Source organism: Strix aluco, chromosome 4 (assembly GCF_031877795.1).
Source record: "Strix aluco isolate bStrAlu1 chromosome 4, bStrAlu1.hap1, whole genome shotgun sequence".
Lineage (NCBI taxonomy): Eukaryota > Metazoa > Chordata > Aves > Strigiformes > Strigidae > Strix > Strix aluco.
In genome coordinates this window covers 117,536,235-117,558,598 of record NC_133934.1, presented here as the reverse complement: position 1 = coordinate 117,558,598, position 22,364 = coordinate 117,536,235, and the positions used below count along the sequence as shown (strand labels likewise).

Here is a 22,364-nt window from a genome sequence, read left to right as displayed (position 1 = left end):
AATGGGGGTTTTGCCATTGGCTTTAGCGAAGGCAGGATTTCATCCTTAGCCTGTGTGGAGCTGTAGGTACGCCAACGGTCCTCTCGCAGTCAGTGGCATTACTGATGTGCAGAAAGTTAAGCGTGTCTGTAAGCGTTGGCAGGATTAAGATCTGTGCTGGTATTTTCAGACCAAGTGAAATGCATGTGGGAGGTTTTTAAAGAAGAAAGTGCATGGGAGTTTTTAAAAAAGGAGACTATAGCCGAGCCTGCCATTTTTAAGTGCCTTGGGGAAAAACCTGGGTTGCTATTAAAAATTTCGGAGGACTAATGTGTTACTAATTGTGACGCAATTAACTTCTTAAAAGTATTCGATTGTGAGTCCTAAGAAAATAAAAAGATGGGGATGAATAGCTAGAAATTCAGGCCTGAGTTTCAGTTTAAACATTTATTTTTTATTAACTAGAAATAAAAGCAAGCCTAGAGGTTCACTTCACTGTGCATCTTGGTTACTCTGCTCCTAGAAGTCTACTTCTGAGTAGGTTATTTAAAGAATTAAAAAAGGACAACAACAAAGAAAAGAAGCTCAAACCCAGTAGCTGTCTGAGACCCCTATATGTGGCTTTACTACAAAGCTCTTAAATTCTTGTTTAAACATTTCTCCAGAGCTGTTACTCAGGAAATAAAAATGTGTGCTGTTTGTCTATAGCAGATTAAAAGTTTACCTTTAATGTGACAGCTTCTCAAATTGAGTGTCGGAAACATGCCTCTATTTTATGGTATTATGAAACAGGTCTGAAGCAGAAACAATATATTTAACTAAGAGAGAATGAGATAGAATTTGTGGGTTTCTTTCTTTAATAGTTTATAACCAGAAACCTTTTCTGTGTCTGTGTCTGAAACTTTTGTGCATACAAGTGGCCAGCACATGTAAACCACACTTTGAAATTTAACAGTTAACCTTAAAAAATCTTAAGTTCAGCAAAATGGAACTTTTTTTTTCAGTCTACGGACAGCTCTTTGTAATGATCTGGCAGAGGAATCTAAAGTTGGTTTTTTCCTCCAAAACATTTGTAATTTCAGCAGTAGAAAACTGAAGCACATCCGAGCTCTGAGACGGCTCTCTCACATCTGCCTCTGCCTGTGTGCCGATTCCCTGGGGTCCCATTTATAACAATCTAACAAGATAGAATCTGCCTTTGAGTATCAGTAAATATGGCTAAAGATCACAAAACTGTACTCATAATTGTTCAAGACTAAAAGGCAGAATATAGTGTTTGATTAATGTTTATGGTACAGGGCCTTTTTGTGGAAAGAAGTTAAAACAATAACCCCCAAAATCCTCTAAAAAAACTCCTGAGCCCCCACTCCAGCCCCCTTAGGCTCCACTGAAGGATGCTATCCTCATTGTGCAAAGTTCATCATTTAAGATGATGCACTTTACTTTTGATTTTGAGGCTGATCGAGGATACCCGATTGAAGCTGTTTCTTGAAGGGGATGCACAAGGTAGTTTTCTGTTAGCAGCACTAGTACACAGGAGCAGAGGACATCTTTGCTGGCCACCAGAAGCAGCCATCCTTCAGGTTGAGGTGCTTTTGACAGTGCATTGTCTTTGACTGGCCTCATCCTTACCACGTCTGCTCTGAGGGTGAGGAAAAACACCATCAATCCTCAATGATCCCTATCTGACAATTAACATTCATTAGAAATATTTAAGCAGGGGGAGGTTATGGATGCAGTGGTGTCTGTCAGAGACCCCTAGCAAAAACATCTGCTTGTTTTGGAAGGGCTGACGAGCTGGGTTGATGAGGTCTCTGTTAGCGCTGGAGCCTTGGGGCTGCTCAGGCTAAGGTTTGTGCTGGGTGACCTGCAGCTTGCAGCAGGCATTAGTTACCTGGGGGGGGGGGGTGGTTCACTGGTGGTGGGGTTGTCCTCATCCCTCCAGGGAAAGCTTGGGAACTCCTGTTGTCTTCGTTGTTGTGAGACTTCCCTGCTGTCTGGAAAGGTTTATTTTTTTAGTGATAGTGAGTGGAGAATACAATACAGATGGATCTGTTTCTTTTTCATTAGCTCTTTTAAGACACTTGTTTAAATGTGTTCGCTTTGCTTTTCAAATGGTAAATGTCTGTTTCAAATATTACTGCTAACAAAAAAAAAAATTTAAAAAATAGATCTTCCAAAAAGCCCAGGCCAGGACTTTGTTAAAATGCTGGTCTAGAAATGGCAAAGGTGACTCGTGACATCCACAAAGAGGGGAAGATGTGGGGAAGACTTGGTTCTAGTTTGCATTCAGGGCTGGTCCCTCTCGGAGGCTCCTGCGAGGGCAGAGCCCAGTGGTGGGACTGGGTGCTGGTGAGGGTGCCCGGGGAATGTGCTGGGTGGGTGGCTGTAAATTTTGCAGTGAAATACCCATGTTTTGGGAACTGGCTAAGAGTACAGGGAGAAAACCTAGAAAGGCAGATGTGCACATGCTCCAGCAGAGTTTGTTTCTTACCAAGGAAACTGTGGCCTTCGGGGCGAGACACTAACTGGGCTGTGCAGAGCACTGTGCTAGCAGAAATAGCACCCCAGCATGCCATCATGGGAGAACCCTGGCGCTTCTCAAATCATGCTTAAATACCTCTGTTTCCCACCCTCCTGTCCGTACACTTATCCCAGCCCTGGTTGTGTGATGGCAGTGCTGAGCAGAGCCTTAACCCCCTTCTCCATAACCCTTCTTTAGGGCAGGTCTGCGTGGTTTGATGGGTACAGTGCAGAAGACCATCAGCCCTTTCTCCAACCCTGCAATTCCACCTTTGTTCCCGGGAGTGGAGCAAGTCCAGGAATTCTTAGCGCTCGTTGCTGTCGGTTTTAACCCTCCCATCTTTTTGTCAGCACCAGCTTTAAACCGCCCACAGGAGATATGCAGATAGGCACTCTCATTTCTCAGATGAGGCAGAAAAGATGTGAATGGCTTGATTTTCAAAAGCGCCCGGCTGCGTCCGGCAGGGGCTCGGGGCAGCCTGCTGTGCTCAGCACCCCTCTGGATGAGGCTGCAAGTGCTACTGCCCAAAATGACAGCAGGGAGCGGGTGACAGCAGCGGGGCTATGGCTGGGAGAGCCTGCCCTCTGGTTCACTACTCACAGCCCTACCCTTTTGTGCCGTTCATCGGTATTTTTGAACAAGCCCAAATCCCTCTGGGTCTCTGTGCTGTTAGCATGTTCCCCCCCTCCCCACACTCCTCGGCAAAAAGGTTTCATTAAACAAATGCAAAATCAGAGGCAGGGCACCAGGGAGGGTGGCGATCTCGCCTGTCCCCTCTTGCAGCCCGCGCGCCGCTGGTGAGAATGGATGGAGGATGGGAGGCTTCGTGCCACTTCCCAGAGCCTCGGCAACATTGCCACCGTGGGCACAGTGCCAGAAGATGGCTTCTGCCTCGTAATTGAATAAGGATCTAAGGAAATTTCCCTTGCAAGCATGTGATAGGGCCCTTCCACATGCGGGGAGATGGGAGCCCCGGCGCCGAGTGCCTTGGGTGAGATCCTGTCTGAGTTTGGCTGGGTTGCGACAAGGCTGGGTGCCCTCATCTCCACTGTAGGTGCTGGTCCCAAGAAGAGCCAGGACTCCTCTGTGCTGCATCCCCACAACTGGGTGCTGAGGAAGAGGAGGAGGCAGGGGAAGGGGGTGGGGGGAGAAAAAAGAAAAGATCTGTGACAAAATCATGCGACACCCACGTAAATATTGTTTGTATGAATTGGGTCCTTCATCTTTTGTTAGCAGCAGCTTGTTAATTAACAGCAGATTAGTGCTGCTTTCTTCTGACACATGAATATATTTTGGGCTAGAAAATACTTGTACTCAATAAAACTGTGTGACTGAACAATTCAGAAAGTACCAGCGGAGCGCCGTAATGGATTCCCTTTTCATCCCCTCCCCCCGCCTCCTCCTCCTCCTGCTCTAAATGCAAGCAGATTTCTGCAGTCTAGTGCAGAAGAGACATGTTAAACACAGCTAAATAAATCATGTTTACTCTTGGCGTTCTTGGTAGTGAAAAATCTGTTGGCTGTTTTTACTTCCTTATTTCTCAGCATTTGCTTCCTACCTGTTTTTGAGCCTGTGCCCAGAAATAGTAGTTTTGTCAAACGAGTGGATTATGCCAACCAGCAGTTCCCTCTGCCAAGGAAGCTGCTGGATCGCAAAACCCGGTGACTTCTTTCTTACAGTGACACTGAGATTCTCCCCCTTCCTTCCCCCCCATATTGGGATATAAAAGAAAAGTATTAAAATCTGGAGAAGGAGAAAATGTAATCAGATCCTGGCAGTTTAAGAGCCGAGATTAAGGAAAGTTAAACTTCTGTTCCAGAAGCCCTCCTTTAAGCTGTTTGTGGAGGTGCAAGCACTGGAGATAGCAATAATAGGAAACACATTTTCTCTTTCTTGTTATCATTCCTTGTCCCGTTCCCCCCCACAAATGGGTGTGGGATTTGTTTTAACGTTTTTTTTTTCCCTCTACAGAGAGCTTTACAGCTGGGAGGAAGAGGTAACTAAGCCTTTATTTTAACTAAGTCAGTTCATGAGCTCTGCTGTTGCAGGCAGTGGGTGAACTCTGGTTTTGGGTCTGAATTCTGCTCCTGACCCTACGCCCCTGGGCGCCCCCATAAACCTCTTGCTTGAGTGAGGGCTGCCGAAGGGGCTGAGCTCCCTTTGTGAGGTGGGGGCCGACGTGACAAAGCCATGCACAGCTGTATGTGTGTGTATGTATATACATACATATGTGTATATATATATATATATGGCACTTCTGCTGTTGTCAGAAGAGCTGTGTCGAGTGCAGGGAGGTGTAGCCCAAAAGGTAACTAACTCTGTTTCGATGCAATCCTGGGTATTAAGCGCTCCTCTTTGACCTCAGGTGGCAACTTTTTAGCCTGGACCCATCCTCCTTACTACTGTTATCCCAGATGTGACTGTAACATGGATTACGAGCCTGGTGGACTCTCCCTGTTTGGTTTTAAAATTAGAAAAAAGATCCTTTTTCCCATCAGAGCTTTGCATGTATTTACTCTTTGATCACATTGGAAGGGCCTTATCCTGTCTCCAGAGGAGCTTTAGTTCTGCTTTCAGCGGTAACAGGGATCTGGCCCGTGCTGAATATTAGCATTTTAATGGCTTACTTAAAACCCCATTGCTGGTACACTCACAGGGCTCCCGGCACGAGGAGAGTCCAGCTCTGGGGTTTTGCAAAGTGATGTTGCAGGCTGCAATGCCTGCTGGAAGAGAGGAGCGGGGATGGCCCATTTGTCATAGATTATTAGTATTGTCAATAATAACATGTCTACAGAAGCCAAATTAATTCCTTCTTCTACTAAGTCCAAGAAATGCCAGATCAGTTTCAGAACAGGGGAAAAAATAAACAGAATCAAAGTTTGTATGTTATGATTCCTCTGAATTTCTAGTGGGAATACTCTGCGATAGAAATGATATTTCCATAGAGGCATTGGCTGCCAGTTTGCTTAATTACATTAAATAGTGGTATAAACCTCGGCAGAACATAAACCTCTGTTACAGCCAGTCATTAGAATATTGAATCATAAGGAATAATGATACCAGTGCTAACGTGTTACAACAGTCTTTATTATATTAGTGATTGAAGTGTTATTTAAAAAATAAGGTTTGTTGTAGCGGTTTAGGTGTGCATGCATATTTTCTCTGATCACCTATTAAGAGACTGAAGACTGGATTTGAATTTATTACAGGGAAATAAAAAGGCTTGCTTAGAGGAAGAACTACTAGATCGCTGCTTACGATTTTACAATTTGATTCCACTTGTCCTTAAGGAAGGTTCATAATGCTCACTTCGGAAATGCCATCTACATCTAGAAAATTAGGGTTAAAAGGACTACTTTGTTGAAACTAATTACAGGCTAGTTCAGTTTTTTAGTTGGTGACATTTTAGAGATTTTGCTTGTAATGCAAGAGGTTACAGAAAGATTTGGTTTAGACTGTGATATACAGCAATAAGCTGCTGTTTGAGTATACTGACATTTTCATCAGAAACAAAACAAAAACCCACTAGCCGTTATTTTACTGGGGTGATAAGTATGATTTTAATATCACTTACTCATCCTGACCATGGATGTTTGAAGGAATTCTTTTGCTTTACCTTGGTTTGTGAGTATCTCTGGTTTTATATATAGATAGATTTTTTTTTTTAAACACACTTTCCTGGGTAGTCAACTTCAGCTTCCATTTCAAGCAGACCTGAAAATAAAACCGCTTTTTGTGTCTGTTATCTTATGGAGAAAGATGCTATTCTGTACAAATAAATGAGTGAATTGGGAGTTAATGGGGAAATCTGGTCCAGAAAAAATATACCTCAGAAAAAATGTCCTGAATGCAGAATGGTTCTTGGTTTCTTGCAGTTGGCTTTGCTCTCAGTCTTGTGTCATAGTGAGAGGAATAAGGACTTCTTTCTGTACCGTACTTGTATTTTACCTCTCCTGATGTAGGGTTGGGTTATCCTGTCTAATTAGCACTTGCGACTGGCCAAATTCTGCTTGGATCCAAGTCTTTGGGTGAAACTTTTCATTGTGTTATTTAGTAGCAGGATGGGGTGCAGGTTCACAATATGCTTCCTTGTGCAAATGAAACGTTGGTTTATTATTTCCCTTTTTTAATTTACATTATAGTCTGAACTAGATTCCTGGTTGCTGCTTTATTTGTCTGCTTTCTTTCATTATTTAAAAGCTAGTTAATTTTCTAGCCTCTTTTCCATTCAGAGAACATTATTTACTCAGTTGTGCTGATGTCCAGTAAATTAAGGACTGAAGCTTTAGATCCTGAGGGTTCCCCTTATTTGGTGGATTGTTTTGCCATCTCCAGTTGATTACTCTGCTCATTTAATTTGACAGATTCAGTTATCAGACTTGGGCCTGCTTGTACACATGCAGCTGGATTGGTTTTCTCCTGAGAAATCCAAAACTCAAAGGGAATCCTAATTTTAAAAATCTCTGTTGCTTTTTCCCCCTCTACAATTGCTTGCTTGTTTAAGTTTGCTTGGTGTTAGTGAAATGCTCTGCTAAGTGTGACTATGCTTTTTTTTTTTTTTAAATTTGCAAATTATAAATGTGCACGTTAATAGGATCCCCCCAAACACTGCTATATTACTTGAAGTGTAACGTATGCATTCACACTAGGCAGGTAGACTATTTCTCACACTGAAATTCAGCACTTAAAAAGTTCCTGCGCTTACATTGTTTTTGGCGAGGGGTGATCCAAAAAAACAGGAGCTGTGATTCTCTCCCAAAGCTAATAGTGTCTGTATATTAAGTTTGTCCATCTGTGCTTTGCAGGGACATTGGCATCACCTGATGGCCCTCCTTCGCATTTCCAGCAGTGAACCAGTTAACAGTGCTGCTGCTTTGTATATTGCTGTTACAGAGTCTTTTTGGTTTCCAGGACATTTAACTAACTCAGGTGGATGTCATTAGCTGATTTTCACAGATGGGGAGACTGAGGCACAGAGGGGCAGAGTGGCTTCATCTGCTTCTCATTCCCCAGGTTCCCCCCACCTTCCAGGAATTGTTTTTTGCTACCAAACAGCTGAAGAGCTGCTAAAGCCTCATCCTGCCTAATTTCACCACTTTTATTTTTATTTTTAATTTTAATGTGGGATAGGGAAAAAATTTGAAAATACTGGTAGGAGGCAAACTTTAGAGCAAGGAAGAGATACTTACCCAAACACAAATCCTGCTGTTCTCTTTTCCAGAGGCCATATTCTGCCTGAGGATAGGTGTGTGCAGTACAGCGTATGCTGGTGTGAGCAGGGCTCAATCCCGAATAGCCAAGGCAGAGTAGAAGTCCACAAGTGTTACTGACTCCTGCCTATATGGGGCTCTTCACTGGCCACTTCACTTTCTTCATTTTAGCCTCTTGACCATACTCTTGTGGTCAAACCGTCAGATTATTTGTAGTGGTATTTCTCTGTCTAGCTGCTTGTATATATTATTTTGCCCTTTGGAAACAGCTCTTTCCATCCACTGAGTTTCTTTATTAATTCCAGGGCCTGTTAAATTGCTGCAGTCGTCTGTTGGGGTGGTTATATGTTTCAATTACATCAGGAATATTTGCTGGTATATAGAAATATTCACGGTATAATCAGGACTAAAAATTTTAATCCCCACAAGGATTTTTACAACCGTTGAAACTCCCCAGGACTTAATTACAAGAGTTGGGGAACAAACTTGGGAAAATTGATGAACTGTTTATTGTCAACCCTTTATGCCTTTTGGAAAACAAACTCCACAAATCAGGGTGATTATTGTTACTCGTTAGTTTATTGCAGTAGCTTCTGGACATTGCAGCTCAGATCAGGGCAGCATTGTGTTAGGCACTCTGCACCCCTGGAGCGAGAGCTGGGCTCTACTTGGAAGCGTTTTGGGACTGAACAGCCCAGACAGGCAGAGGGTGGGAAGGGGAAAGCTGAGCTCCGGGAGGGGACGTGACATAGCCTGGGTGGTTTGTGCCCTGGGATGCGCGTCCTGGCCCCCTTCCCAGACCAGAGCCCTGTCTGCAAGACCACCTTCCTGAGATGAGAAAATGCCCTGGTTTCCTCTGTTATATTTATATCACATCTGTTGGCATGCTGTATTTACTTATGCCTTATGATGTTTTGGGCCCAATCCTGCCCTTGTTTCCCCCCTGCTGTCGCTCCTGGTTTCTCTCATAGCAGAAGGGTACTGCCCTCCTGGGGCAAATCCTTGTGTCGGTGGGGTGGGTAGAGGGCACGGTGAGAGGAGGTGATGAATGCAGCCTTGGCGTGGGCGAGAGTCCTCCTTCTTGTGTGTTTAATCGGGATGAGCCAAGATATTTCAGTTTTTCACTTAGCTTCGTGTTCAAAGCACGGACAAGGGGCCGGGAGCAGGTTTGAATGAGCATCAGGTGGGAGGGGGAACGGGTGATCCTACAGGAGCCCCCACGGGGACCTGGCTCACAGGGATGCTACCGACGCTGTCGTGCGGCACCTGGATACTCCTGTGGGCCTCCCACCCTCGCCCCGAAGCGGGTCCAGTGACAACCCACACCCCCATTTCATAAAAGACAGGTTTTGGCATGGCATAAGCAATCTTGCAGGCATAGTGTGGGCTACTTCTGGGAATCCACATGGTCTCCTAGGTAAGTAAAAATCTTAACAGCCTGCCCTCGATGTGTGAGCCTCAAAATGCCATGCACAAATATGTGGACAACCTAAAATGTGGATTTTTATGCAGTGAGAAGAGTTGCATGCTCAAAACAGGATATTTAGATATATTAGGATATTTATTAACCACACGGGGTGTTCCAAGCTCAGTTTATTTATCTTTGTAAAGTGCTTCCAGATCTTTGCGTGGAAGGCACTAGAGAAATGAAAGGCATATTATTATTATTATTGTTATTATTGTTGTTGTTGTTATTATTATTATTACAGTATCTAACTACTGACAGGCAACCACAGCTGCATGCTCAATTCAAGCCACTCAAATTTAGGGGCTGATTTTTACAATATTTGACTCTTAATACTTTTTCCCATTGACTCTATGTGCTGAAATGTATGTTCACCTGCCCTGCTGAAGTATCATTATTCTCCAGAAATATGTAAATGGGGTGCTTTTAAAGAAAGGAAGAAAATGCGGCATAAATATTAAGTATTCACATTTATATGGTAGAACTCAACTGCCATTTAAGAAGGGCTTCAAAGCAACCAACTGTATGAGCTGGTAGTTATGTCTCTGTAATTAAAAAAGAAAATTCATTGTTTAAAATAAAGCCAAGAAATCTCACAGACAAAGGATAACATTTATGGTGTTCAAGGGTCTGACACGAGCTATGAACAGCCCAGGAAATGGAGAGCTGAGTTTCACAGTCAAGCGTTCTAATCAGTACGGTTGTGCATAGCCGCTGCCGCCTGTGTGTTATGTAATACCACACTTCACCCGCCCACGTGCACCTAGAGACAACAGGCATCTTCGAAAGGTCTTGACATTATTCAGAGGAAAGACTCACAGCAATACCCCTGCATGGTGTTTAACCTTATCTTTACTTATGTTTAGATGTTTCTTTTCTTTTTTTTTTTTTTTTATTTTCTTCTCTCTCCTTCTCTTCCCTTCTCCTTTTCTTTTTCCCTTTTCTTCCCTGTGGTACATCAGTAGTGGGTATTTTCATATCTCCAAAATTGGAGCAGATATAGGGGGAAAAATCCCATTAGCTCCATGATGTGTTTTCACGGCAGCTCTGAAGGTTCTGGTCATGGCCGTTTTGTGCATTTTGTAGCATTGTTCTCATGCGGTTATTATTATTATTATTTTTTTAAAGTAGACTTGAAATGTTACATTCTGAAGACACCAGCTAATTATTAAATGGCACCTAGCCTATGTTTTTTTTAGATTTTAAAATAGGAAATAATTAACCAGAGGTTTTAAAGATCTGCAGAAAAGCCAAACAGGCCTGTGAAATCCCAGGATCTAATAACAAAGAAGGTGAGTTGGTTTTCCAGTGCCCTAAGAGTTTGAAGACATCCTTACTCTGGCTTTTGAGTAACAGAAAGAACTCAACCACATTTCATTCTGGCATACGGTAGGCCTGAAGTTAACTGTTTCTCAAAAAAAGAAAAAAAAGAAAAAAAGGATATCACTGACTGCTAATTAGATGTATTTTAACTGCAAAGTCATTTTAGCAGCTAATATTGTTATTATGTGCTTCAGTGTGAATCCTTAGTGAAGCTATTAAACTGTGAGAGCCTGAACTTATCAGACATTTTGTAACGTGGCTGGATTTTTGTATCCTTGTTCAGAAACCTGTGGGGAGTGGAGGACCTTTCTGGCTCACACATGGAAAACACATTTCTTACCAACTGATTACCAGAGTGGGCAGCTGAGACGTCCTTGCACCCTCCTTTTACACTTTGGGGTTTTTTTTTCCTTTTTTTTCCCTGGCAATATTTCTTCTTTCTGTTGCATTCCCTCCCTCCCTTCCCAGACAGTGGTCAAGCCCCGCAGTACACCCTCAGGAAAGGGATTTAACGGCAGGGTCTGGTCTTGGTTATTTCGGGATACTTTTGACTCTTGCCTGTCGTATACAACGAGCTGGTGGTTCTCAGTAGCCGGTAGGCTCTCAGCATCAGGCAGGCTCCTGCTTTTGAAAAGCAATAGCCCACAGCAGTCGATGGACTTAGCCATCATTTTCCTATCAGTTTCTAACCCAGGATTCTTACTTTGTAATTGCTGGGTTGGGTTTCTCAGGGTTTGGATTTTTCCCCCCATCTTCTTGCATTGGTTGCTTTTATTCTCCTTCGCACTCTAAAACAAAATGACTGATACAATATCCAAACTGATGAAAAAGAACGGGATTTTTTCCCCCTTTATTTGCTCAGATTTGAATTGGGTTATCTGCCTATCTTGTTTATGAAATTTTGTGCTGTCTTTTCTGCACAGACTGTGACTCCCAAATCTTCCACAGCTCCATTTCCATATTCCTGCGTGCTTGTTCTTTGTTAATCACTTGGCAAGCGCTTATTTGAATATTAAAAATTTCTTTAATCATCAAAGGCAGGAGCACAGCTTCATGAATATTCATATTTTTTTCCTCCTCAGACTGGATTCTAGTTCATTACCCTGCAGTAAAGCCAAACAGTCATCAATCGCGCTCATTACAGCCGCTGGCGTTTTGATTGGCTGCCTGCTGCTGGTAGCCTGCGTCCCCCATCCTCCCGCTCTCCTCCATGAGCTGTCGTGTACCTGCCAACAACAACAACAAAAAAAATATCAACAATGCAAGAATAAATTTCTCCGGTTGAAAAACAACTTTGCAAACTTGTCAAACAGTCCTCGTCACTTTTTTTTTTTTTTTGGTTTTACACCAAAAAATTAAAAAGAAAAAAAATTAGAAGGGAGAAACTTGAGCTTTAGAGATGAATATTTGTCAAGAGAGTTGACGTAAGTTTCATTTGCATAATGACTTTGTACTTCTGCATTAATAAAATTTGCATATGAAGCCATGTTAATTACTCCTGATCATGCTTTTTGCATTCATGCATAGTAATTTTCTCCGACTTGTGAGAATTAATGTCTTGGCATGGGGGGAGGAAGGGGGGGAGTTGGGGTACTGTCAAATTTCTGTGCCAGTGCCCCTCACTCACACTCTTTCTCCTTCTTGCTCACCACGTCGCTGTTCTTGATCTATGACTCATTTATGCATTATCATTCGAAATTCTTGGGAGAAAGAAATGTATTAATTCAAAGGGAATCCTTGTCTGCCAAAAAAAAAAAATCCCTGAGCAAAATATAACAAGAAATCCCTTCCCTGCCCTCCTTCTTCTTTCCCCAGTGCAGCCTTTCCATTTCCAGCTCGAGCAAAGTTTTAGTCTTAGCATCATAAGTTGGTGCGGGTGAACTGCTCCAAAACCACTGTGTGTGTGCTGGGGGAAGAGGTAAAGGCTGGTGTGCAGGTGTGTCTGCCTGAGCGTTGGACTCTGTACGTGAGTGTGTGTAATAGCGTGTCTGCCTGTACCACTGAGTCCTTCTGCCTTTCCTGGGGGATGCTGTGTGTGCCTGCCACTTGCATGGTGTGCATGCATTGCTCTGCTAGTTGCTGTTGGAAATGGTTGTGCCTGTGTCTCTGCACACTCTGTGTGTGTACACATGTATGCTTGTGTATGTTTGCTTCATCAGCCCTGTTGGTGTCTGTGTAAAAAAATATGGTAGAAAGATAATAGTATCAGGTGGGAACAGTCCGTATGAGAGGGTGTAATACAGATGAGACAACTTATTTTAGGAAAAGCTTGGAAAAAATTCTGTTGGAAAGATTAGTGAATAGATCTGTCTTTCACTTCTGGATGTGTCTGTTGAAGGCTGCTGCAATGGTACATGTAAAACCCATCTCAAAACATCTGCAGTATTCTCCCTGAACATGACAAGCACAGGGCAGGGATGAGGCTGTAGCCTGCACTCTGAATTTGTACCCATACACTGTTTGAACAGATGTTTTTCTTTTTATTGAAAGAGAGTTTTTTAATAATGGAACTGAGCTCTAGTCTCTAACCAGCTATTGATTGATTTTCCATCACCAGACAGGCACAGAGAGACACACAGAAAAACTTGGTTCGTGCCCTGTTAAGTGGCTTACACGTCTTCCTGTGCACCTGCCTGTCTGCCTGTGCACAGATACACACCCTGGCACCCACCCAGACAAGCCCACAACACCCTTGGGGACGCACCAGTTACACAGCTATGCATGGCTGCGTTTACATGCAACGCAAGACGTAAAGCAAGATCTCTTAAATTAATATCAGGTCCCCTGGTCTGAACCACACTGAGGTGGGGCACTGTGAATGCTGCTTGCGGCTCCATCTTCGTGCTTTGCTCAGGGACTTTTCTGCAGATGTGCCAGAGGAGCGTGGTGTTTTACATATACCGTATCATATGGCCAGTCATGCCTAGGCTCAGGGAGAGGGACAACAAAAGGATGCAATTTATGCCTTGATTGTGGCTTTTGTCATGTTCATCTAGGCTCTTATGCTCACTTCCATCTTCTGGGGTCATGTCCAATTTACCTTATTTTCTTCTTTGCAAGTTTAAAAATAGCAGAGAGAAAAAAAATTACTCTTAGCAGTGCCTGGGAGTCAACATAACCTGTGAGCTACTGCCGTGTACAGTCACTGAATGTATGCCAAGCCTGTTTAAAGCATGAAGACAAAATTGTCCTTTACCATCAGCAATGCAGATTTTTTATTTACACAGTGACAGTCCCTGTGCATGTTTCACACTCATGCTACATGCAAAACTCCCCTTCACATCTGTGCAGAATGAATGCAGAATATATAATTGAGATCTGCAGTGCAGGTGAGTGATTTTCCAGTGCTGACCCAAGAGAAAAACTGAGCCTCACACGTTGTGTCAGCGATGTCCGAGAGACACAGAGCTGTATGTGTGTGCCCGCTCACCCCAGTTGGATCAAATTTTTGCCTCTAAGATTGCAATGCAGTTCCTGAGGTCTGCTTTCACTTAGTGCCAGTTGTGGTTCTACCCTTTGTGGCAGTCAGGGATGCACAGAAGTGTTTTCTTTTTGAAACCTGTTTGCAACATGATGTGGTCAATTAGCCACAGAATTCCAGAGACTGGCTCCCCTCCCTCCCCTGGTGCTGTGTGGAAACTCTCAGCACCACCTTAGGATACCATCTGTCTATCTACCTATATCTGTTTATCTTTTTATCTGTTTGTTCATTTTGTGTTTTTCCATCACCTGTAGCAGTTAAATTGAAGAACGGTAGAGCCCCCATCTTCATTTTCAGCTTTAAATAGAGCCTTTATGGGGAAAAATCCCACAGAAGAGGAGCTGGAGAAGTAAAACATGGACATGTTCCTAGGAGACACAAGCTGAGCATTTCTGAGCACCACTGTTACTCTTTCTATAGCTATGAAGAAGTATCATGTACCTAACGACAGAGCACTCCTTTTCTCCATGCCTTTCCTCGAGACCAGTAGACACGATTTCCCTCTTCATGATTTGCCACTTGATCTGATTCTATAGGACTGTCCTGATTTGTGACAAAGAAGGAAACCCTAAAGTGCTGGCAAAGAGGTGGAGGAATCACTTGATTTGACTTGGCTTGTAAGGGCAGACTCAACCTCCTGGTCTGGCAGTCCCACGATCTTTGTCTTTTAGCGCTGGATTCAGGAGTGGTGGTGGGACTCCCTGAGCATCTGCCAGAGTGTCTTTTTGTCCATTCTTCTTCTCCCTTACCAACCCTTTCCTTTCTGACACTAGGTTAGCACTTCTTAGATTTTATCATATATACACCAAAGGACAGTAAAAAGACATTCTGAGTGACATGTTCAGTTCCATCCATTCACCTTCAACTGGTTCATACAGTCTTTCCTGTGAATTTGTTAGGTACCTTGTTAAAGTGGATTGCTGGCTTGCTCCCAGTACCTCTGTTGGAAGGCCCTTACAGGATCCCTGTGCCTAGATGGTTAGAAACCTCCTATTTGAAACCTTAATTCACTACAGGACATGTATTGGATAAGAGCATGGAAGGCCTCCCTGTACCCACTTGGTGAGCTCTTGGCATCTTCTTCAGTGCCTCAGGGCTGGGCAGATAGTATCAAATTTATTGCCAATGGATGGCTGGGGCCCACCAGGACTAGAGAGGAGGCTGTTGCTCTCAGGGTAGTGTTGCATGCTAAGACCCGTGCACCTCCACATTAAAACCCCATGCAGTTGTGGTTAATGGTGCCCTTGGTGGGCTTCACATAGTTCCTCTGTGTGATGAGCTCCTTCAAAACCTGTAGAGGGCCAGGTGACTGCAGGACCTGTGCCCTTAGTCATGGTGGGGCCACAGACATGTCTAGGTGTAACCTGAGATGTAGCTGCCTTGTGGTCATACTCCAAATCCTGATTTCAAGCTCACAACTTTTGCAGCAAGGACAAGTGCCCAGGCAGCTCAACATAGCCTATGCTAGCCTAGTTATTTTTATAATATTAGGAAAGTAAGATACAATTGTTCAAGACACGGAAGGGAATCTGAGTTGCTTTTTGCTTGTTCTATGAAAAAACCAAACTTGTTATTCATATATGTTACAGTGGCAGTAGAGTGGTTCATACACACATAGAAATCTGTGTCTGACATCAGTTTCCACATGCCTAGTGCACAGTTCTGCCCAAAATGCAACATAGGTACAATCTGGATAGTAGTTATCATTACCTGCTTGTGTAGTACTTCCAGGGAGATCAAACAGTTACAAAAGCCAAGCAACTGAGCCCCCAAAATAAAAAAACCCTTCCTCATCCCATGAGCCACAGAGATGGCTTCTATTTAAAACCAGTCTTCACAAAAGAGCAGAAATTTTATCCTTGATGCTTGAAGCTCAAGTATTTACACAGGGAATTTAGACTCTTCACTTGTGGTTTTGGCAAAAGCTTCACACAAATGTTTTGCACTGGTGGTCTCTTAGCCATTTAAGATAAACGACAAAATCAAATGCAGTCCTTGCAGACTGGAGCACTGGATGCTGTGCCAAGGATGAAGTATCCCCGTTTGCCTCACATGTGTAGCTGTCAGATCAACATGCAGGCCTAGTTTCCGAATCGGGACTCTCGTGGTGGAGAGACTCCCTTGGAAAATGTTGCTTTTTTAGGGTTGGAGAGAGCATGGATAAATATTTCTCCTTGCTGCCACAGTGTAGGCTCCTTTAGAAAATGTTTTTTCTAGGGTTGAAGGGAACACAGATAAATATTTCTCCTTCCTGCCATAGTGTTTGCATGTATCTGCAAAGGCGCACATGCATGCACAGCCAGAATTGCCACTGTTAAAAAAAATAGAACATTTGCCAGAAGATACCCCACAATTAACACACATATTTCCTGATCTAAATACAGGGGGAAACTGTGGTTTCTGATCTACCACTGTGTGGTAACTGTTGGCAAATGCCAGCTTTTTAATGGCGACCACTCCACCACATATCTTCATTTAGAAACTGCCCTTGATTAGTAGCTACCCTTTATTCAATAATTAAGTAGCAGGCGTAGTTTTAAATGAATCGGGTGGGATTCTCAGTAGATGTAAAGCGGTACCCATTCACTCGCCTTCCCTTTAAACTCTGCTAATTCGCACCAGCCAAAAATGTGACTCATACCTGATTCTGCATGTGTGTGTGTGTGTGTATGTTTGTGCATATCTGTATTTGTGCAGGCGTATACCGATATTTAAGACTTGCATCTTAGTTTTTCCAAAGCTGCAGAGCTCAGTTTGGACTAGTGCCAGGAGGAGCGAGCATTTCCATCGGAGCAGGAGAAAACTCTTAAATACAGCTTTTAAATGTCAGGTGATTCCTAGAGGGGTTAAAAATAAATAATACTGTTGGAGGTTACAATATCATCTTTTAGCTACCAGGAAAAAGGTTGCTCCCTTCTTTGCAGGCTTGATAGGGAAGCGGCCTGCATAATGGGGGCATGCAAAATGCACAACTGGCTGCAGCTCAAGCGGGAAGGCAGTGCAGTGGCCGCCAATGCTTCCTTCTGGGAGCTCGGCTCCTGGCACCTCGCTGAAGCCATTTGAGCTCTAAGTCACCGCACTTTGTCCAGGCTGGTGTGTGGAGCCCGCTTCAGCGGCGGCTCAGCAGAAAGCCTGCCCAGTTTTGTGTCAGCTCAATGCATTAACACAGCCGTAAAACAATAATCCCCCTTTTGATTCAGTCCCTGAGCAAGTGCTGGTGGCGACGTCTGCTGCCTCGGGCTCTGCTCCATGCCAGGACGAGCCATTCCCACCACTTTGTACCTCTCCGTGCCCCCTCGGGCCCCCAGCCCGGGTTCGCAGATCCCCCAAGTCTCTTCTTGCTCTTCCCGCGCCCGGTGCGAGCCTGCCAGCCTCAGCCGTACCCAGAGAGGGGTTCAGACCAAGTGTGTCGTGTGTTAGGCAGCCAGCCCCCGCCTCGCCTGTTTCCCCTGATGATGCCTCCTCTGTCCCTTCAAACTTAGATCCGACTGACAGTTTTTTCTATTGTTTTTTCTCCAGGGCCGTCCAGGCCTGCAAACCTGCCGGGGGCTCCCATAGCTGCCTCCTCCCACCCTCACACATCCGTGATCACGTCACCTCTCCGCGCACTGGCCTCCCTCCCGCCCTGCCTTAGCCTGCCCTGCTGTGGTGCACGTGCAGTCTCAGTTGGCGGGACTCAGACTGAGATTCAGACTGAGACGTCAGGCACATTTGGATGTCATTGTCAGTTGTCAGGTAATAGAAACATTTTTTTTTTGTTGCTATCTGAAGGTCAGTAGTGCTGCCAAGTGATGTCGTCTTTGCTGTGGGAGAGCTGCCTTCACTGGGTCGCGTGGGGAAGGCAGAGAAGATGCCCTAAACCACCCCTCTCCCCTTCTTCCTTCCCCCTCCACCCTGGTGAAGGATGAGGAGTGGGAAAGGGCATGTGCTCACTCCACTTCCCCATCCCTCCCCTCCTGTCTGCCCACCTTCAGCTGTCACCAGCGGCCACTGCCAGGCTGTTTGTGCCACATTGTGAACAAATGTCTGAGACTCCTCACAGAATGTGATACCCCAGTATCAAGATTTCATCTCTCTGGCTGTTTATTTTAAGCTTAATTGGATAACATTTAACATCTGAGGTATTTTTTTTTTCCCCTTCTTTTTTTTTTCCTCCCTCCCTCCCTCCCCAGTCATTCGTATTAAAGGCTCTCCTCCGTGTCCGTGTGCGCACAGGATGTATGTGCTCCATGCCGTTTTCTCCCCTGCTTTGAGAAAATGCTCCTTGGTAACTTGCCACACATCCCTCGCCTCTCCCCCGTCAGCTTTTCTTTTCCTTTATTCCTTTTGGATGCCTGACTTTTGTCACCGCAAGGAGGGGAAAGTGATGTGGAAATGAGGGCGCACCGAGCTAGCCAAAGAGGACATGGACATATTGTCGCCAGACCCCATAATTTCAGACCCAGTGATCTCTTTGAAATCAGTGGGTGTTTCCGAGCATGGCTCAGTTGCAAGATTGGGCCTATGGTGAACTGCGGGCTGGAGAGGTGAAAATGGGGAGGGCTTAAAAGAAAATACAGCTGTGGCAAAATCCGCAAGCGTTTATGGAGTCTCACTGTGGTGGGCCAAACCCTGCAGCCCTCATTCATGCTAACGTGTGTGGAGTTTTAATAGGGAGTTCCCAGAATGATGCTGGATAAGTAATGTGTGAGAACCAGAGGATTTAGAGAGACAGCACCGACTGTCAGGAGTAAAGCCTTTGGGAAATGGCTCCTCATGTCCCCTTGAAGCTGACAAAACTTTGCTGCGCTCAGCTTTTTCCTTCCACAAGCAGTGGTACCACCTGGCTGCAGTACACTATACCTCATGGGAATGTCCTTGTACATCTCTCATTGTTGCAATAAAGCGAGGCAAAAAGTTTTGCAAGGAATTTAAATTTACATCTTGGAAATCCTCAGTCCTGAAAGATAAAATATTTTTGGGAGGAGTCTGAGAGCACTCCACAGGGTCCTGTTTTGACCCTGGATGAAGCTCAGGATGTGCGAGGAAGGCTCCCCGTGCCGCCTGGGAGAGGCTCAGCCTGCACCCAGCTGCTTGCACCGAGGTGCAGGCACTGGGCTTGCAGCAATGTGCTGTGTGGTGCAGTGCAGTCAGCGCATCCAGGGGTTTTGGTCAGATTTCCGATCCGAGCTGCCGTACGCAGTGTGGGGGGGATGCTGTTTTAATCAGGCTCTGTTTCATCAGCCTCAGCAGATTGACTAACTGGACTGAGATGGTTGTAGAGATGGGCTCTTCCGAACGGCGAGCGCTGGATCAGAAAGTCGGATAGCTCCCCTGCCTTCCCACTTCCCTCCTTCCTGTAACCAGTAAACCAAACTGGAACTGATCTTATGTTTGCTGTTCTCTGTCTTCACTGGTGCAGTATGCACCCAGGTGCCTTTGGTAGGCAGGTAATTGTAACAGTGAACTGGATGCCCTGCTTCCCTGTTGCTTCTGATGCCAGCAGCTAGTGGGGAGGGAAGCAAGTACAACTAAAAATAGAAAAGGAAGGAAGGAATAACTTATTAAAGAATGTGGGAAGGCGAGGCTTTTGTACTTTGTGTACTTTGAGTTCTCACTTTGGAGTTATGCGCTGTGCGTTTTCCGAATTGCCTGTTTGCTTGGAGAGCGATGCCAGGTCTGTGGAGAGAGACCTGTTATCATGGCTTCCTGTAATTACTGCTGCAGTCTGCAGCACTTAGAGAATAGGTTATATCAAAGTGCATGCTACATGTTTATGACAGTAGTTGGTCAAGTTCTGCTTGAAAGAAACATTTTCTTCCCTTGAAAAAGGAGATTATGTCTACTTAACCCTTTCTTAGCTCCATAGTATTCACTGTATATGAGCCTGGGCATGGTTTAAACCCCATGGCAAGGGTTGTGGGATCTTTCTAGCCCCCAGAATGTTTTGTGGAAATGAAAGAAAAGTGAGTTCTTTGTGTTGACTAATAATCTAGTGATGATCTCTGCATTGTGCCCTCTTTTTAAATACAGACATTTGCAACAGTCACTTGCTCCAGCTTTAGAGATCTGCTTGTCTCTTTGACTTGATTAGCCTTTTATTCTGTCAGCCCTGTTCTTGCTTCTGAGGAATTGTTTCCTTCTTTGAACAAAAGCCATCAGCAGTTCCCGCCTCTCCTCCTCCTTCATCATTTCTTACCTTTCCTGTTTTTCAGCATTCATTTAATTCAGGACCTGAAGTTTTTCCCTGCGATTCTCAAGCAGGCTTCAACTCTGAAGGCTTGAAGTTGCAGGTACTCCCAAATCTCTGCTGGGCACTCACAAATTGGGCCCTCCATAATCCCAGCAGTTTTGTGCTGGAGAATCTAAACTTCTGGCTGCTGGTGGGATTTGGGGTACACACGTATGAAACCTACATTTGGAAATCTCCGACCTAGATAAGAGTGATCACCCAGAATGCTGAGTAGCATTCAGTTGTGCACAGGGAAAGTTGTACTGCTTCATCCAGGGCTGTTTGCAATCTTTAGAAAATGAGCTGCTGATAGTAGTTTCTATCACAGTAAATGGTGCTGGGAAGTCTGCTTGGGTGTCCACTGTGTCACTCGGCCAGTGCTGGTCGTGGTCCCCTCTGTTCAGTTCTCTGTGTTGAGGCACCACAGGGTGAAGAATTTGAGAGTAAAGGTCTATGTTTTCCGCGTGATTTAAAAAAATAATGTGCCACTGGAACAATCTCTCTCTCAGTCTCTTTATTTATTTATTTTTTCCCTCAGAGGCTTCTGTCTGTTGAATTGGGTTCTCCCGTTTAAATGTTTTTAGTGCCTATTTAATTAGAAGTTGGAATAGAGTCATGAAATTCACAGGGTTGTGTAGCTTGGATCTAAAATATAAATGGGCAAAGCATTCATTTTGCTTTACCCCTTGCCAGATTAGGGTGCTTTTTTGAGCCTGCTTTTTATTTCATTTCAATGAATTGCAACTGCTCAGAGTAACTGTAAAACACACACAGGTTTTTTTGCATAACAGAGACATGCAAATGATTGTTGAGAGACGTAATTATGTAAAGAAAAGTATATGCCCATATGCATGCACACATACACTGCAATGCTTTTTGTGGGGCTATTTTTTCCCAATATATCTTCATAAGGCTCTTTTTATGATGCTGATTTATTAATATTGTACATTAAGGCTTAAATTGTCAAAGCTGCCTAAGAGATTTGGATGCCCATTTCCCACTAAAGTTAACGAGAAATGAGCTTTGAAAATCTCAGCACAGAAGTGCATGGCACTTTACAGTTTGCTCTCCAAAGAAAAAAGTCTCTGCCCTGAAGATCCTACAGTGCAAAAGCCCCAGAAATGGAATTATAATTGGCATAAGACAAAGGAGATTGTAATGGCACAGATAATAATTTATCTCCTATGCCTGTGTTCAGATATATACCTGATCCAAAATCTTTGGACCTGGGCCCACGAGTGAGGGTTTTATATACCTCTGTAAAGATAATTAAATCTGTCCAATGCACATATATTCAGCTAACCAGTGAAACTGCTTCCTTCCCACATGTAGGCTGATGGAAGGAGGTGGAAAGCAATTACGATACTTAGTTGCATATATAAAAACAGCAAGTGGGCATGGACAGCAGTGATTAATGGACAGGGCTGTGAAGTTTAAGGTCTAAAATAGAGGAAAGCATGGGGCCATAGCTCAGAAGAGAGGAACAAGCGTCTGTTAATTCAAGGAATCAGCTGTATTAGTCATTAGAACATTCTGAAAATCACACAGTCATCTTGTAAAGTTAATATCCATTTACTTGGCTACTGAAATTCTACTTACTAGTCTGGTGTTTTCTTGGCAAAGGTTAAAGAGACAATAAAGGTAAAAGAAGTACCTGTAAGTAAATAATAGGTTTTAAAAGAATACTTTTCCCTCCTTCAATTATATCATTGTATTCATTTTGTGTTGGTTTTATAACTGGAGTCAGCCAATAAGAAGAGCTAGATTAGACCACCCTGCTGTAAAAAGCTTGGTGCAATTAATACAGTCTGTCTAGAAAGCAGTATTATTTCAAAAACTTTAATGTTAATGATATGGTATGCACTCGGCACATTTCTTACTAGAACAAGAAGCAAGCTTTTGTTCACTCCAGACTGGGTTTTATTAACACAGGAGGATCAATGGAAAACAAAACAGTAATCAGAGCAGAGAATGCAAACTCATCCAGCAAAAACCTCCTAACTCATCAAGTCCCAGGACTATGGCTGATACTCTACTCTTCATTTTTTGTTGAGTGGAATCTCAGAAAAAAAAAAGCACTAAAACGTGATTTCTGATCAGCACTGGGTTCTTTTTTGAGAGGAGAAAGAGGAATTTGCGATATGTGTCTGAGGGCAGACAAAGACCTATAG

The 22,364-nt window shown here is 44.0% G+C and overlaps 1 protein-coding gene across 4 annotated transcripts in view; it reads left to right on the top strand.

Annotated features, from left to right (window-relative positions):
* The window catches only part of BCL11B (BCL11 transcription factor B), a 92,653-nt gene that overhangs the window by 25,309 nt on the left and 44,980 nt on the right, over positions 1-22,364 (top strand). For 2 of the 4 annotated variants that reach the window (XM_074825076.1, XM_074825075.1), the window contains exon 3: positions 17,502-17,717. The exons of the other annotated variants lie outside the window; for them this stretch is intronic. In XM_074825076.1, coding sequence (XP_074681177.1) covers positions 17,502-17,717 — 216 coding nt within the window. The remainder of the gene's footprint in view (positions 1-17,501; positions 17,718-22,364) is intronic. 4 annotated transcript variants of the gene reach the window in all.